Below are 18586 nucleotides of genomic sequence, written 5' to 3'. Positions count from 1 at the left end.
ACAATAAAGTACGACTCCAGTTTCAACCAGTCTGAACCAGCTAGACCAGAGTAAGAAAACACCCGACTACAACTGAAAACATTTCTTTTCACAACAAAGTGTGACATAAGTGTTCTTTTCTGAATCCAAGCCTTGCCTCCCCTTCGTCAGAGATCCCCACAATCAGAATACTGGTTATTTCTGGAGGGAGTATTTACATACTGTGTTTTCCTCATTACACAAGTAGGCTAGCATCATGTCATCCTGATGCCAAAACAAACTGGAAGTAAGACTGAGTATATAACTTGGACATCACGTTTCATCTTCCACAGCTGCATTCTCGATGTTTTTTATATCCCTCACTCCAATTACATGATCGCATCTATTTGAGTCCCTATCTTCATGCACTGAAGAACTACTATCCTGAGAACTATTTTCAGATGGCTGCTTTTAAGTAAGAGCAGTTAAATGTTATGATGAGAAAACCAGATAGGGCTGTCATATCTGAGTTTATGAAGTCAGGGGATTTGTAGTGCCTTTGAAACCATTTTCTGATTGAAAATAATTCGTTATCTGACACGTGTGTGACTAGTTTTACTTTAATTACTCATATCACACAAATCTAAGTTGATTATGTTTGGCAGTATTTCAGCTTTACATTGGGGTAAAGTATGTCATCAATTGAATGTGATTTTCGGTATGCAATAAGTCCATTTTTTGGTGTCCCATGAAATCATATTTTTGTAATATACAGACTCAACCACACAACCACTCACTCACTCATACGAACCCACCCACCCACTCACTCACTCACTCACTCACCCACCCACTCACTCACTCACTCACCCACTCACTCACTCACTCACTCACTCACTCACCCACCAACCCACTCACCCACCCACTCACTCACTCACTCACCCATCAACTCACTCACCCAGCCAATATTACAGAGAAAGATATGATCCAAGCTAGCGTTTTCATATTCAAAACTGTTCTGCACATCACACATTGTCCAATGTAGTTGTATGATATTACTTTGCTAAAAAGTCCTTATTCAAGGTTTGAGTGAGTAGAAAACATGCACGCTTTAAAACTCTACAACTTTCCCAAGGACACTCAAACTACTCCAATGAAAACTTTTCAACTAACATTCTTTGTGTGTCGGATGTCAGCTGAAATCTTCAACAGCACTAAAGTGCTCCACAGAATCTTCACATCTCCTCTATGGAGTCACAAGTTTAAAAATATGCAATATTCAAAGCAGTCATTCAGAGTCAGGACACAGAACATTCTAACAAGATAATATGTTTATTTCTTGCATCAATTTCTGAAATCTTTTCTATAAAACTGAACATCCTGTGACATCCATTTCAGATTAATCTTGTCAAACAAGGGCACACAATGAAGTCACTGAGTGAGTTTGGTTAAAGTTGTTCAGTTATATCACCGCTGACTTGATGTGCGAGAATGTCTCCCTCGTTTACAACTTTGGTGAAACCCATGAGCACGGGTATGCTGCTGACAAACTTAGAGACATAACCAGGACGATTCTGGATTTGAACTTTGGACAATAGGATTCTGGCACAGCTAAGGGACACAACTATGCACGATGGAGTGTGGTGCTTTAGATGACTTGGTCCCCCATGTTACCTGGCACACAAGGGAGTGAGTGGGTGACGTTTGACGCTGTAGACAACACTAGCACCTTCAGCAACTACACCTGAACCAGAACAAGCAATGCTCAACAGTGAACGAAAGAGTTTTATGCCACTTCAAGCAGTATTTCAGTTATATCACATTGTGTCAGCTGGATGAGGCTGAAAAGCCTGTGGGTCCTCCATGTGTAGCACATCATTGTTTTGTTTCGTTTGTTGTTTAACACCGCACTCAGCAATATTCCAGCTATATGACGGCGGTCCATAAATGATCATGAGCATCGATCCTTGCAATTGGGATACGATGACATGCATCAACCAAGTCAGCAAGTCTGACCACCTGATCCCGTTAGTCGCCTCTTACGACAAGCATAGTCGCCTTTTACGACAAGCATGGGTTGCTGAAGACCTATTCTACCCCCTATCTTCACTGGGACAAGCATGGGTTGCTGAAGACCTATTCTACCCCCGATCTTCACGGGGACAAGCACCGGTTGCTTAAGACCTGTTCTACCCCTGATCTTCACGGGGACAAGCATGGGTTGCTGAAGACCTATTCTATCCAGGATCTTCACAGGGACAAGCATGGGTTGCTGAAGACCTGTTCTACCCTGGATCTTCACGGGGACAAGCATCGGTTGCTGAAGACCTATTCTACCCCGGATCTTCACGGGTCACAAGCATGGTTTGCTGAAGACCTATTCTACCCCCGATCTTCACGGGGACAAGCATGGGTTGCTGAAGACCTATTCTACCCCTGATCTTCACGGGGACAAGCATGGGTTGCTGAAGACCTATTCTACCCCCAATCTTCAAGGTGAAACCCTTGACCACTGAGATTAAACATACACATCAAGTATCAAAATCAGGGCAAATCTGGGATCCAACCCACAACCAATGATGCCAGACTAGAGGCACCTTCCACCACAGGGCCACCCCCAGACTCCATGCACCACAGGGCAACACATCTCCCAGGACCTGATGCCCAAAAGATCTTTCGGTAAAGCCCTACAAAGAACATTAACTGCGAATCTGTCTTCTCAGATAACGGCATCAACAGAGATGAGAACAGTGGCACCAATTCCAGATCTATCTTTTTTCAGGAACAAGCACAACAGAAGCGAGAATCAATGAAGGAGATTTCTACTACAGCTGAATCGGCACGGATACGGCATTCCAATCTCACCTCAAAGAACTGACCGTGGGTGATAAGCAAATATTGGCATCTATGGCAATTAAGAATATGTTTTCCTTGCCTGAAGTTAATGATAGTGGTGGCAGATCAAACACAAGTGACAAATTGGGAGCACCATAATGAGGTCTAACTTGACGGTGACCACCTGAAGAGAGGCTGTTCCTCCAGTCCGTGCTGAAATAGGGTAATCTAATGGTGGGAATTTATGTAAAGTGTTCCCCCTTGGGGTCTAAACTTGTTGATGTAAAGTGTTCCCCCTTGGGGTCTAAACTTGTTGATGTGAAATGTCATGTGTCGTGGGCTGATACTAGAAAAGGATAGGAAGCTTACTGAACAAATTATAGCTTACCTAGATATTCAGAGCATTTCTTATCACACAAAACTTCACAGTATGAATGGTATTAGAATAAAAAAATGTATAATTTCTATCTATTTCTAAGTATCGTGGAGTACCGTGGAACCTTAAAATGACCCTAGTTTGTCATCATGCACACCTACAATACCACTATTTTCAACCTTTTTTTTTTTTTAATAGGCTCATATCAGCATTGCAATAAACACGAACATTTCCATCTTTCGCTATTTTGGGCATCTCAATAAGATACGCATGGCCACTCTTCTTTCAACGTTTTAGAAATGGCCTCTATTCCAGCCATCGTGTTTATCACCCTGTGTCACAGATTTATGGTATTTGCCACATTGAAAATTGAATTGCTTTAGACGAAGCTGACTAAAATACTTTCTGAGCATACATGGCTGTCTTCTTGGTAATGCCAATCCCTTAAAAGGAAAATGACAACCAAAACTTCTGAAAGCCTGTATAGGTTCACTACAGATGATGGTATTACAATCATTATTGTTTTCACCATTTAAAATTATTTTTTAACTGTTTAATTCAAGAATCTCAAATGTGAAAACAAAATATAAAAAGATGTGGTCTTAATGAAACCGACTCAACCTTCTTCAGCTTAGCTACAATAAAAGATCCTAAACCCCCCAATAAATATTCTGTGACACAATGATTCCCAGTAGAAGGCTCAAAGTTTTAAAACGACACTAAAACTTCAGATGAAGGAGATATTTTGAATCTCCTCAATCACTCCATATTACTGCCAAAATGAATTAACTTTGACAACACGTGGCCTGGTTAACGTAAAACAGTATTTCCTGTTTCCAGTCCCAAGAACCGACTCCCACACAAACGACACCTGACCACACAGCTTCCGAATCTATGTATGAGGCAAGAGTGACATCAATTGACTAACCCTCCCTGACCGTTAGCTATCGCTGTTCGCCATCTCATAAATACAAGTGTTGCAGCATAAACATCACATAGGCTCTGAATAATTGGGATTAGTTGTTCCTAACAGTATAAGAGTTAAGGACGAAAGCGTCTAGAGAGAAACCTTCCACGGAATGATCAATTCTCTCAAATCATCTTCATTGACGTCATAGAGCTGTGTCTTGGCTGCCCGTAGGAAGGACAAGTATTTTTTCCCTAATTACTCTCACACAGAATGTGTTTACAGTGCTGAAGGCTCTGACACTAGTCAAGGATTAAAATCTGAACTTGCTTCCTTAGTATGAGGGGGATTAATCCACTGATTGCAATTCAAATAAGTGCCATGAATGTAAGCAAGCACGCGGAATTGGGTCATGTCGTCTAAAGGACGAGGGGGATAGACAGACTCAGGAAGGGGCCAGATTCTCCATCACATACAATACAATTAGGGGTATCAGTGAAGGAGCCTGAGCACCATGTGAGCCATTTGGACACGATTTGTGCTGGAAATTGGAAATAGACTTATGCCACGAAAACATTAATATGACAAGAGATCTTAATAGGTTTATGTGCTTAACTTATTTAGCAAAAGATCTATTTCATCCTTGTCATGAAATAAAAAGATGTGTAAAGTGGTATTCAGGGTTAGAAATTGGCACTAGTCCTGTAGACCTGGCCATACTGCCCAATAGTAAAGGTATCATAAGGACTAGTAGAAATTTGCCATTTTTAGGGGTTTTGCTATATGTTATCATTATAAGGACTAGTGGACTGAAACTGTTAGTGGTATTTATATAATAAAGAACCATACAAAAAACTAGCATTCAAGATTGCAAACCTTATGATTAACAGTGATGGAAATTAGGGGCTCCTGGCGTCCCTGAGGTTTTCTCCTGAAGTATTTGATTCTAAGGATCCCTTCAGTCTTTAATTGTGAACACTAGGGTTATGACTAGGTCTAGGATCTCTCGACTTAATTAGTTTGATTATTAGATTTGGGTCCTATTAAATAACCTTGAGACAGAAATTCTTGAAGTCCTTTTACTTAATTGGTTATTCCCTAAATAATTCACTTTATCAGTCATAATGCCTTCTGATTATCGTCAATAACTTCAGGAATTCTTCATTAGCATTCCCTGTCTCAAGGAAGATGATTCCACTGATAGTAAATCCCTGCAGGATATGTCCCGGTAAACCTCTTCAGTCCACACCTGGCGAATTAGCATCTGGAGGTGTCATGGCCGACAGAGAGGAGCAGACGTACCGTCTACATTGTGTTTCTACCATCAAGGAGCCGGGAGAAGATGAGCCTCACAGAGTCACGGCACCTTAACTTGGCTTGGAAACCGAGCATGCAAGACATGCTGCATGAGGAAGTTCAAGGTCGCAATCATTAATGTCTACTTTACCTCTGTTTTCATTGGTGAGTCAACAGAAAGAGCAGAGCAGGCAGTCCCGAGCCAGAGCTGATCCAACTGGAACATCTTCAAGTGCGGGATGGTATTTGCAGATGTTAAACGAACATTCTTTTGTGAAGGCACAAACTATCTGACTTCTGATGTACTCCGAAATGAAAGGCTTGCGCTGAAGATTTTGCTTTGCTCTGTTTGTCTGCCTATCTACCAAATCATTGGAACTACTTTTCCAAACGTTCATTTTTGTCTTAAAGATCAAGATAGAGAAGATGTTTATGTGAATGTGTAACAGACTATTTGATTCAGCTCAAAATTCAACTGATCACGAACGGATGTCCCTGAAAAAGTTCAACAAAACTTTCATCTAACTTTCTTTTCCTATGATGGAACAAAACCACAATTGTCAGAACCCATTCCAATGTATTCTACCTACATAATACATGTAGAAGTGGGAGCCATTAAGGCTGGAAGCAACAGACATGATGTCCCGGTGGATGATTGCCAGGGCTAAAGGGACCTTGACCTTTACGTCCCTCTGTCATTTGCAATGAATTTTAGGTAATTTTTTATACATATCTCAACAAAGAAATTTCTGCTGAAATTAAGATGCAATTTTTATGTTCCTTGAGGGTACAGTTTAAAGTTGGATGTTCCTTTAGGGCATCAAAGGTAAAAAATAACCAGCCTAGCAATCGGTTACTGTCCAGGGAATCGGGAAAAGTGAACCATTTCATTCCTTTGTAGAATTATCTTCAAATAGAGTAGAAAATATCTGAACTGATTTAAATATTCTGTCAGACTCTATTACCAATGTTAAGATTTCTAGTGAAAAAAAGGTGATGGGATAGCCTAGTGGTTAAAGCGTTGGCTCGTCACGCCAAAGATCTGGGTTCGATTCCCCACATGGGTACAATGTGTGAAGCCTATTTTCCGGTGTTCCCCTACTGTGATATTGAAGGAATATTGCTAAAAGTGGCTTAAAACCATACCAAAGGACTATGATTATGTCGTGACTTGGCCTTTAAAACCCTTCACTTATATATCTGTAGGAGAGCAATGTGGGAGAAAATCACTACATCATGATTGGTGGATCTCAAAGGTCAGGGGTCGTAAGCAAGGTAAATCTAGGAGCTGAGTCAATGGCCAGTGGCTCCACGCACAGCTCATGTTTGATTTTTTATGCCCCACTCCGCAATAGTCCAGCTGTATGATGGTGGTTTGTCAATACTCGAGTCTGGACCAGACAATCCAGTGATTGACATCATGACCATTGGTCCATGCAGTTGGGTACGATGACATGCATCAACCAAGTCAGTAAGCCCTACCACCCATAAGTCAGCCCGGATCTTCACGGGGCGGCAGAGCTAATGAAACATATACCAGTGGTCCACCTGTGCCTCTCCGGTCCTCAAGAACCGATTTCCTGGATTCCCATTGATAATGTGCGAAACATACTTTATACTGTTCAACAAGAATACTTCTATCCTTTCTATCACACACACAAAAAAAAATCAAAATATCTGAATAATATTTCAGAAAAAAATAATGCTCCAAACTGCAAGACAGTTTAAGTAGCAAGAAAATAATTCCTGCAAGTAGATTATACCTTACACCATTTCTGATCACAACAACTGGCTTGAATTGCTACCAATGAAACCAGTTTGAATGACCTTGACAGAGCCAAGCTAGGCCGACTGGGCAGTTCATTATATAGAACAAGTTGACAGGAAATTATTCTTCCTAATGAACTTTGTCCTGCGTCAAGTGGGTGTATATTGTTTTCTGGCGACAACAATATTCCTTGTAATTGATATTCCACACAGTCTTACCACGTAGCAAACAGAACAGGATTTGACCGAGATATTTTTAATTTTTTAAAAGAAATCATTCTACTAATGGAAAACAACTTTAACAAATTTTAATACCACTTCAATTTCTCTGAGTTTCATTAAATACTGCTATTATACGGATGGTTGACACTTTTATCAGTCTTGAACTAAAAGCAACTTCTGAATCTATACATTAGTGAGAACATTATTTCCAACACCTAGACACCAAATTTATGAAGTAATGAATTCAGGTTATCAATCAAGAGACAAGTCGCAACATTTACAAAGCCTAGAAGTGGTTTCCACCCAAGCAGTATCAGAAGGTCCAGTCCACATCACTTAGTGTGTTAGAAAGGTCAAGATATGTTGTAATGAAAGTAGTATTATCTGGACTCCTTACAGCAACACACAGGGTAAGCTTTCAAAGATGGCTTCTAGGGGACCATATAAAATATCTTAATGCATTTTTAACATATAGGGATATTTTAGTATCCTAATTAGCTGACTTATTACATAATATTTGTCAATCCATATCTCAACTGTAGGAAGATGCTAATTTATTTGGTACCTGAAATAAATGCATTGTCCGACATATGAAACAAAATCTTTGACACCATCCCCTAAAAGAAGCCACATGGTTTGTTTCCTTCCCTGGTGCCTCCCTTCCGCCTTGGCGGAGCTCGGCACATCTAATATGATTAAATAATCCAGGTTTAGAACACTACAACATCCTGAATGAGGTTATTCTAGGTTTATTGTGGGTTGAAAATGTTGTGATTAAGAAATGTCAAACAGTTCATTTCCATAAGACAGCAAAAAGAAAGACCAATTCTTGCAAGTAATCAAGACAATAGTCCACTCCTGCATGATCCTAAAACATCGGAAAACTCTTAAATCTGAAATGGTTAATAAAAATATACTTAATCTCCACCACCAGAAAGTAACTGAGATACAAAACATAAACACTGAGAAAAAAACAACAAATTAAATTCTCTAATGCACAGCATGTATCTAAACCTTTACCCAGACCATCCTAAACCATCACCTTGAACAAACAGTATGCCATGGAAGATGGAGTGAGAGAGAGGAAAGTATACCACCCAACGTTTGATAAGGATACTCAGATATTTCACACATTTACATAAGTTAGCAGTTTGGAATGCACTATCCCTGTCAAACGTTGAGTGGTATACATGCAGTGTGAAATATATACAGAAGATAAGGTGAAATAAAAACAGCAATCACTTTGCCATACTTAATGCCATGTTAAGTCTACCCCCCTCCCCTCCCCTCCCCTCCCCAGCTTATTTTAGACAAGTTCTTTTGTCATTATCATATACTACTCAAATAAGTTTAAGAACACTTGAGTCACTCTAGTTAATCGGTCATGGTATCACGAGTTCTTAAGTGATCAAACTTTCCCGATTTTCACAAGTCTCGGACTAATGGTACGTCTTACGCTGAGACAGTTGACTGTGTACTCTCAACTAAACAGCACAACTTTTGGGAGATAATATATCCACTGATAAGGGGGCTGATAATATATCCATTGATAATACAGCTGATAATATATCCATTGATAATACAGTCGATAATATATCCACTGATGATACAGTCGATATGTATCCACTGATAATACAGCTGATAATATATCCACTGATAATACAGCTGATAATATATCCATTGATAATACAGCTGATAATGTATCCATTGATAATACAGTCGATATATATCCACTGATAATACAGCTGATAATATATATCCATTGATAATACAGCTGATAATATATCCATTGATAATACAGCTGATAATAATCCATTGATAGTACAGCTGATAATATATCCACTGATAATAGTCAATAATATATCCATTGATACTACAGCTGATAATATGTCCACTGATAATACAGTCGATAATATATCCATTGATAATACAGCCACCATAATCAGATTACATATGTCTCAAGAGGACCTAAAAAAATCCCTTCCCATGTAATAAAAACATTAAATGCTTAAAAATATTTTCAACCAATCAAAAACTGTTTAAACTTTAATGTCAGCAGATGTATATATAAGAGTGTACATTAGCATTTATAAGAACGGAAGAACGAATTCAAGGCATCCATCAAGCTACTGATAAAAATAATGATAAAGAAAACCATTTTAAGAAGAAAGGATAAACAAATTTCCAAGTAAGGGCCCCACACATCTGAGGTGAAGGAGTCGAGGGTTTGAGATAAGACAGAAGAAAGAGAGTCTGTAACACTTACAAGGGGCACATTTTCTTTATCTAATCCTTCCTTTATCTTGATGAGATGGGCAAGTACATGAGCATGCATCTACAACAGGCACAGTAGGGACATCGTTAGTACAATCATGGACGTGCACAATTGATGGCGAACAAAATAAATTCTGTTTATTATTTTTCAAATACCATGAAATAATTGTACCATAAATCTTTGAATAAGCGGGTTTTATTTATTTCCGAATGTTTGGGGCCCTTGATTTAATTTAGTAGGGGAGACATTACTGCATCCGAAAGACGTTGGCAATAAAGAATTCAATTTGGTTTCAAATGTTTTTTCATGACAACAGATCAAAGGCTCAATTTTGAGATACAAATGTTCAGTCATATCCCCCTCCCCCATTAAAACATATATGAAACTGTTGAAAAAATACCTGGTTTTGGTATGGGAGCATTATGTAATCAGATTTGACATCTAACGTTAGACCAGGCATTTCGCTAGGTAGGCACCTGTTGAAGGCACACGTTCATTCAAGGATTTACGATAGGTCTGTGGTACAGATCTTGTGACCATCCGCTGAAGATGCATCTCTTATCATGTAGGAATATTGTTATACTAAGTATTGGAAGAAAAGAAGAAGTTCATTGTCATAAAGATATGAAAGAATGATGACATATGTAGACACAATGATGATGGCATGGAATCACACATACATGTATACACTTATCAATGTCACAATAACATCTTAGGATGCATGCAACACTGATTTACTGTATCACACAATATTGTACAATATCATACAAAACATTGTCTATATCACACATCAATAACATATGGCCTGCTATATAATACAACACATATACAATACATTACCTATTTAACAATATCACACAAGTACCTGATCATTGTACAATACAACACATACACAATACAATATCACACATACAACATATGGCCCACATTGTATTCAATACATTGCCTATTGTACAATATCACACATATTCAATACATAGCCTATTGTACAATATCACACACATTCAATACATGGCCTATTGTACAATATCACACATATTCAATACATAGTCTATTGTACAATATCAAACACATTCAATACATAGCCTATTGTACAATATCACACATATTCAATACATAGCCTATTGTACAATATCACACACATTCAATACATGGCCTATTGTACAATATCACACATATTCAATACATGGCCTATTGTACAATATCACACATATTCAAAACATGGCCTATTGTACAATATCAAACACATTCAAAACATGGCCTATTGTACAATATCACACATATTCAAAACATGGCCTATTGTACAATATCACACATATTCAATACATGGCCTATTGTACAATATCACACATATTCAATACATGGCCTATTGCACAATATCACACATATTCAATACATGGCCTATTGCACAATATCACACACATTCAATACATGGCCTATTGTACAATATCACACATATTCAATACATGGCCTATTGTACAATATATCACACTATAAAATACAATACAAATGATGCCAAGTGTACTGTACAATATATACATCACAATACACATGCATGGCAGACAATAAACCATGCATCGCATGAGGTGTAACAGAATAAACGTAACACACATTATTCGCACATTAAATATACACAAAAACCTCATCCATCCACTCAGCAAATATCTGGAAACCACACCTCCAGACCATCCTTCTGAGAATGTTTACACCTGTACAAAGGAACACTTGTATCCCTGACTGATTCTTCTACCAATTTGGAAAATACTGGATTCTGATTGGTTCAATCAGAGGTATCAAATCACAATAATCACCTCTGGTTGAAACAGTTGATTTGATGACCGCATCACCGAAGAAGCTAATATTTATAGAAAAGAACTTGTTTCTCAGTCACTGTAGACATTTTGAAATAATTAAGTGTACAGCTAAAGTTACAAAATGCAGATTTTTGGTTGCTACAAAAGTATGTCTACATGCCAGAAACGAAAAAACATAGAAATCGACCATGATTGTGTATTTCAAGAATGGAGACAACAGCGAGCTTGAATTAATGCCTTTCTATATCTGACTGGAACATCATAACTTTCGAATGAGCGTTTTGACATCACAATAGTGACGTACGGTGTAGAACTAAACCTTGCCAGGCTTGCTTCATGTATTTTATGAGGTGCCATCTTTATGTCAGCTGACAACGTAGCTATGCTACACACTTTCAGTGCCTGAAGTATATGCGAGTACAGTATAATGAAGAAAACCAACAATGATTGAGTATACATAGCACCACACTTTGTTAATAACCAAATATCAGTGTTTCTAATTCAGATAAAAAAACACTCAAAGCATTTATCCTACAAGACAAACCTCAAGAGTATATAACAGCATATATCCCACAAGACAAACCTCAGGTGTCTATCACAGCATATATCCCACAAGACAAACCTCATGTGTCTATCACAGCATATATCCTACAAGACAAACCTCATGTGTCTATCAAAGCATTTATCCTACAAGACAAACCTCAAGAGTATATAACAGCATATATCCCACAAGACAAACCTCATGTGTCTATCACATCATATATCCTACAAGACAAACCTCAGATGTATATCACAGCATATATCCTACAAGACAAACCTCAGGTGTATATCACAGCATATATCCTACAAGTAACTACTATCATAGAGAACATGACAAGACAGCGCCATTAGCCATTTAATCCCCCATCAGACAGTGAATCACTTAGAATCCATGTTCAAGGCTCAAACTCAAACTAATAGGGCCCTGTATCTGCATATTCAACCAGCCTGACACTTGGTGTGATGTTTCCTCTCACATAGAAGTCTTACATCAACTATTAATTGAAGACCTACTAAAATTGGGCAAAACGTCAAGTGAGTCTGGATAGCAGGAGACAGAACGTGCATCCCACAAAGCTAATATGGTTTGCCAATTCCACAGGCTCACGGAAGCCTGTGCAGCAAGGGAACTTCAACCCAGACAAATTTAGGAGATAAATTCATTAAGCGTAGTGCATGTGTGAAAAAGTTGGCTGCAACTTTGTTAAGGGTGGGATGGAGTATCTGCCACACTGTAGGCTGCCATGGCAGGATAAACTACATGAAGGCAATGGTGGGGGTATTCTCATCTCAGTTGCACGTCCTCTCAAATAAACTGGGTCCGAATTCAAAATATTCTTAGAATATTCTTTGAGAATACTCTTAACTCGCTAAGAAAATCCTTAGCTAAGATCTGTAATTGCTCTGAGAGTAACTTCGCCCCAAGGGTTACACTTGGGAGTGTAGATGTAATAGCTCTAAGAGTAACTGTTAGCTTAGGTGAGATGAAATAAGGTTTAACGTTGCGGGCACGATTACTGCACGTTTTTGGAAACGTGCATGCATGTGTGCGTGTGTGGCTGCTCTTACTAGTCCGCACCGATGCCGATTTTATAGTCTATAGCCTGCCCACTAAGATACCATGCTGCAGTTTAAAATGAATACCCCACTCAGACACAGTATATTGACTAAGAGCCGACCAGTCCTTGTTTTAGCCCCCTAATGCCAAGAGCCAGGCAGGGAAACAACAAGTACCATCTTTTAACGGGGTTTTTTGTATGGCGCGGCCGGGGATCGAACCCTGGACATTCTGCTCTCCTGATGGAGGCAGTCTAACTAGCTATGAGTTAAAAGTGTCAATGTAACAGCTATGAGAGAGTGAGTTGGGTTTAACGCCACTTTTAACATTATTCCAGTTATATCACAGCGTGTCAGCTTAATGTGGGAGGAAAGCCCGAAGTGATGCAGGTTTCAGATGTTTACCACTTCAGTGAAACCCACGAGCACCGGTATGGTCCGGAACAAACCTAGAAACATAATCGGGCAGAACCGGGATTCGAACCCACAATCATAGGTTTCTGGCGTGCCCAAGGGACGCTACTCTGCACAGTGAATCATGGCGCCTTAGACAACTGGGCCACCCGTGCCCCAACAGCTATGAGAGTAACTTGTAGGTATTTAAAGAGTAAAGTGAAATTTTGAGAGAAACTCCAAGATGGAATTTTCACAATAACTTAGGCAAATCTTGTACTACTTTTAGTTTTTATGCATGACATTTAGGTATTTCTTTGAATTTTCTCAGACATAAGACTTCTGAAACACTCTAAGAATGTTTGTGAATATGGTCCCAGAAGTTTGAAATTGAGTTTGAGGATGTGGTTTTCTTTTTCAGTTTCCCTGCAACCTAATTAAGTTAAGTTCAATTTTTGTAAAGAGCTAGAGTTCTTAAGCTTCACTCTTTTAGTGTCACAGAATGAAATGACATTAGATGAACACTGATTAAATAAATAAAACACAATAAGGGAGTGAATGACATTCGGACTAAATGAAAAAACATGTTCATATCACCTCCAAAGTCTTATCTAAAGGTTTTCATTTAAACTAAACCATCTAAACCAAAGTATATATGCATCCAAACACAGCCTATGATTTACCAAGTCCACATTTATTCCCAATTAGCTCTAGAATCTATCCAAACCCTTCATTTCTTCAAAGGAATGTCAGCCTTCTACTTTCCTTCGTATGAATAGTGCCCCCAAGAACACATATCTAATTAAATAACTGCAGTCAAATTACTCTCGAACCAAGCAATATATACCTATTTCCTCTGCCTTCATAACAACATGGCTGAAGCTTATCATGTTTGCCCACAAGAAATATTGCCTCTTCAGAAACATTTATCCAGAACTAAAAAGCAACATATGAGCCTTGCTAATTACATTATGGCTGCAGTCGAGAGTTTTACTTCCTGCAATAAATAAGATTTTTATACCCTTCTGACGCACTCCTACCGAGGGTCTTGTTTAGACATTAGTGATACAGAATCGCTGCGAAGATGATACATGCTAGCTGATATTCTAATATTGTTTGTTTGACATATAGTTTATTCACCATAGTGAAAACGATTCGGACATGTTCTCGTACTTAGAGCACCCTCTCCATAGTATTTACAACATTCAATTACAATACCCTATTCGACGTAATAAGCGCCCACGCCGATATTTGCTAATATATTGGCTAGTGAACAATCCCGATTAGCACCCCTTCTGATTGATCAATGTACACAAGACTTATATATTTGTGTATAATACGCACTCGTATGTTATATGCACCCTTAATTAAATTCTGGATAAATATATATGTCGTGTATAATACACACAGAATTTTATTTTGTATCAATTCAGGCTGTCAGCATAAACCACGAAATTTACGATCTCTCAACTCAGGTTTTTTTTCTCCAAAATATTATTCTAATAAGAGCCCCGTATTTCAAATTTTGAGAGCGCCCTGGGCGCTTATTACGTCGAATACGGTATATACTAAAGGGGATGGAAAAACAGTACAGATAAGCTATGATTCTACCATGACATTGAAGAATGCTTGATTCTGATTGGTTAAAAAGAGGTTTACTTTTTGCTATGGAAACCCCTTTTAAATACAGTGCATGAATACATTGATAGCCTACATATCGATTCAAAAAAAAAAATGACTGCCGACCGATTACCAATAGGAACTGTAAAATATATTGATATTTCCTCTTGTACATGCTTGATCTCTAATACATACAAGGTATCTAATTTATGCACTAAAGCGGTCAGTTCCAAATTAAAATTATAGGTATCTACTCTACAGTGGGACTACGTCAAATTTTAAAACACAGTAGGTTTATCTCCTAATTAGACATATGTAAGTATTGACAAAGTATTGATTTTTTTTTATCATAAATAAACAATTGAACAGCATTGAATGTCCATTCCATTTTAAACAAAAAGGATTCAAATGAAATTTAGTTTACTACTATATCTTTCCAATTTGTCCACTTATTGCGCTGGAGAGTACATAATTTAGATTAAAAACCGTAAAAACATTATTGTTTTTATTGTTGAAAGTATTTAATGCTGCATGCAAGAAGTCAGAAACGACTGATCGACTGGATTTGAAATAATCGACTGTACACCTATTCTGATAGCCATGGGCTGTCTTGGGGTGTTGTTTAATCAATACATCTTGTGTTACTTCGACTTACTCTAAACAAGCTATGTGGACTAGGTACAAGTGCTGGTAAAAAACTATTTCCATTTCTTACAAATGTCAAGATTTGAAATGGTGACAAAATCAAGTAAATTCACATAATCTGTCTTTCCTCTTTTACACATTCTAAATGATCCTTGTGAGTTTATGTGGAAGAGAGTTGTTAAACTGTCACTTGATTTATATAGGTCCAAGATTTTGAAATAAAAGTACTGATAAAAAATCAAATTTAACTATCAAAATTAATAAAATAAATATAAAATGAGACCTTATAAAATGCATCATAACATCTCACCTTGAGGAAAGCCTTGATAAGGGAGTGTGGGTTCTTCTTATTTCAAACTCCACTTCAAGTAAAACAAATGTTCTATTTTTTTGGTGACTAGCTTATATATACAGCCTCTGTCTCACGTCATTACGTATAAGATCAACGGTTTTCAGGTGACTAACAATTCTATTTTGAAACTAGCGCCACAGTTGAACCTAAGCGCCATAAACGACAATGCCTTCTACAACACGAACACAACGACTGAGTCACGATGGACCAATCAAATTGTACCGAGAAAGTTTGGCATCCACATGTAATTCTAAAGTAACGGGCATGTTGGGCGGAGTTGAATAAATAGACCAGGGACTACTTAGCTGCAACATTAAACAACGAACTTGAAATGTACACCCTCCAGCTAATATGGAACAGCCCAAAGACAATATGGAGTAGAGTTCAAGTGTTAAAAAGAGGGTGCATGAGATGCAAACATGACACTTTTAGGCCGATATGTCTAGGGTCAATGTTGTATGTTTATTATCGATATACAATATTTCTAAACATTATATATTTGATGTAGGTCACCTATTTCTTTTTAGCCAGTGCAACGTATATAAACACAGAAAATAGAGCATACATATATAGGTCAATCTTATTTTGTTCATACACTTATTAATTATATTTTTATGCCAACAAAATAAAAAACACCAACTTCTTTGACTCTATTTGATCCTAATTTTTAAACTTTCACAGATGTTTATTTTGATTTCCAATTTCTGAGTTTGCCAGCTCTAAATTAAAAAACTCCAACTTTTACATGAAACTTTGGCCTTCACAGATGTGTTATCTTTATTAACATTTAAGCCAAAACTCCAAAAGCAATTACTTCCTAAAAGAAATGTACACTCAATTCAAAACAGTCGACAATATCACAAAACCATTTAGGCACTGAACAGATTGCCCCATAACATCATCGGAGTATCAACTTCAAATTTAAACACAAAAAGCAAAAAAACGTATTTTTAGCACTTATTGACAGCTAGCTACCCTGCTAGAGAAATATGAAGCTGTTGGAAGTTTGAGTTGAGACGTTCTCCATCAAGCAGACCCTGCACATGTGTGTGAGTCACTCCGCGTGACTTCCTGTGCTTCTGAGAGTGTGTAAAAACAAAGATGTGTAGACGTGACGTGATTGCTAATGTAGATCTGGAAACTATACAACCCCTTTCTTTAGGTGGCAGATGTTCTCAGAGGTCAACTTTCTAAAACCAGGGATGGCGATTCAACCAAATTCTACCAATCAGAAGCCAGGAACAGAAGAACAAATGTTACCAGGTGGTACAACATTTCACTGAGCCCTGTATGACATTATACCTGGGCAATATGACGTTATACCTTGGCAATATGTCACAATACCTGGGCAATACAACATTATACCTGGGCGATACTACATTATACCTGGGCAATACGACATTACACCTGAGCAATACAACATTATACCTGGGCAATATGACATTATACCTCGGCAGTCAACATTATACCTGGGCAATATGACATTATACCTCGGCAGTCAACATTATACCTTGGCAATGTGACATTATACCTCGGCAGTCAACATTATACCTGGGCAATATGACATTACACCTCGGCAGTCAACATTATACCTCGGCAGTCAACATTATACCTGGGCAATATGACATTATATCAGGGCCATACAACATTACCCCTAGGCAAATAATCCTTTTACTGCATGACATGACATTATACCAAGGCAAACCAACATCATACGTGGTCAAAACGCCATTTACTTCGGCAATACATGACATTATACCTGGACAATAGAACATCATTATATAATCTGGGCAATATGACTTAACACTCAACAGTACAACATTATACTAAACAGTACAACTTTATACCTAAGCAATAAACAATCATACTAGGCAATACACCATCATACTAGGCAGTACACCATCATACTAATCAATACACCATCATAATAGGCAATACACCATCATACTAGGCAATACACCATCATACTAGGTAATACGCCATCATACTAGGTAATACACCATCATACTTTATTTCTTTACAACATGAGGATATGAACGTCAAGACACAACACAAATAAATATTTTGAGGAAACTGCTCTGTCATTCTGTTGAGTATGGTCAATCAAATTCTATCAAACTGACACGGAAACACTAAAGTTAAGACTCAACACTGGTAAAGCATTTTGAAAAAGAAGCAACAAAAAAAAACTAAAACACACTGGCAGATTCACAGACATTGTCTTTATACCAAGAACACACCCTGACAATACTGCAGCCAATCAGTCCTCAGGGAGTCTCAGTCTTGTACGGCATCAAAGTAAAAAAAATCTTTTGGCATTCCTCCCACTTTAAGCTGATACGCTGCGATAAAACTGAAAAACCTAAGCTAAACCCAATTCACTCAAAGTAAAATGTTTTTCCATCCTTCATGTGTTGTGAACATTAAGTTACTTTCTATACCTTTTGGTTGAATGTTAAAAACTGTTTTTCCTACTTCTAAAGAAATGTCAATGTAGACTGTATTTTCTGAACTTCTTGTTGAGGATGACATT

At 38.0% G+C, this 18586-nt stretch overlaps 1 protein-coding gene across 8 annotated transcripts in view; it reads right to left on the bottom strand.

The window, feature by feature from the left end:
• Window positions 1–18586, bottom strand: part of LOC139464942 (ras-associated and pleckstrin homology domains-containing protein 1-like) — a 218761-nt gene that overhangs the window by 18067 nt on the left and 182108 nt on the right. For 7 of the 8 annotated variants that reach the window (XM_071246562.1, XM_071246560.1, XM_071246561.1 and 4 more), the window contains one exon: window positions 9625–9693. The exons of the other annotated variant lie outside the window; for it this stretch is intronic. In XM_071246562.1, the coding sequence (XP_071102663.1) occupies window positions 9625–9693 (69 nt within the window). The remainder of the gene's footprint in view (window positions 1–9624; window positions 9694–18586) is intronic. 8 annotated transcript variants of the gene reach the window in all.

This window comes from Haliotis cracherodii, unplaced genomic scaffold (assembly GCF_022045235.1).
Source record: "Haliotis cracherodii isolate W230 unplaced genomic scaffold, xgHalCrac1.p SCAF_17, whole genome shotgun sequence".
NCBI classification, from domain to species: Eukaryota; Metazoa; Mollusca; class Gastropoda; order Lepetellida; family Haliotidae; genus Haliotis; species Haliotis cracherodii.
Note: the sequence above shows the minus strand (reverse complement) of the source record. Positions and strands in the feature narration are given on the sequence as shown.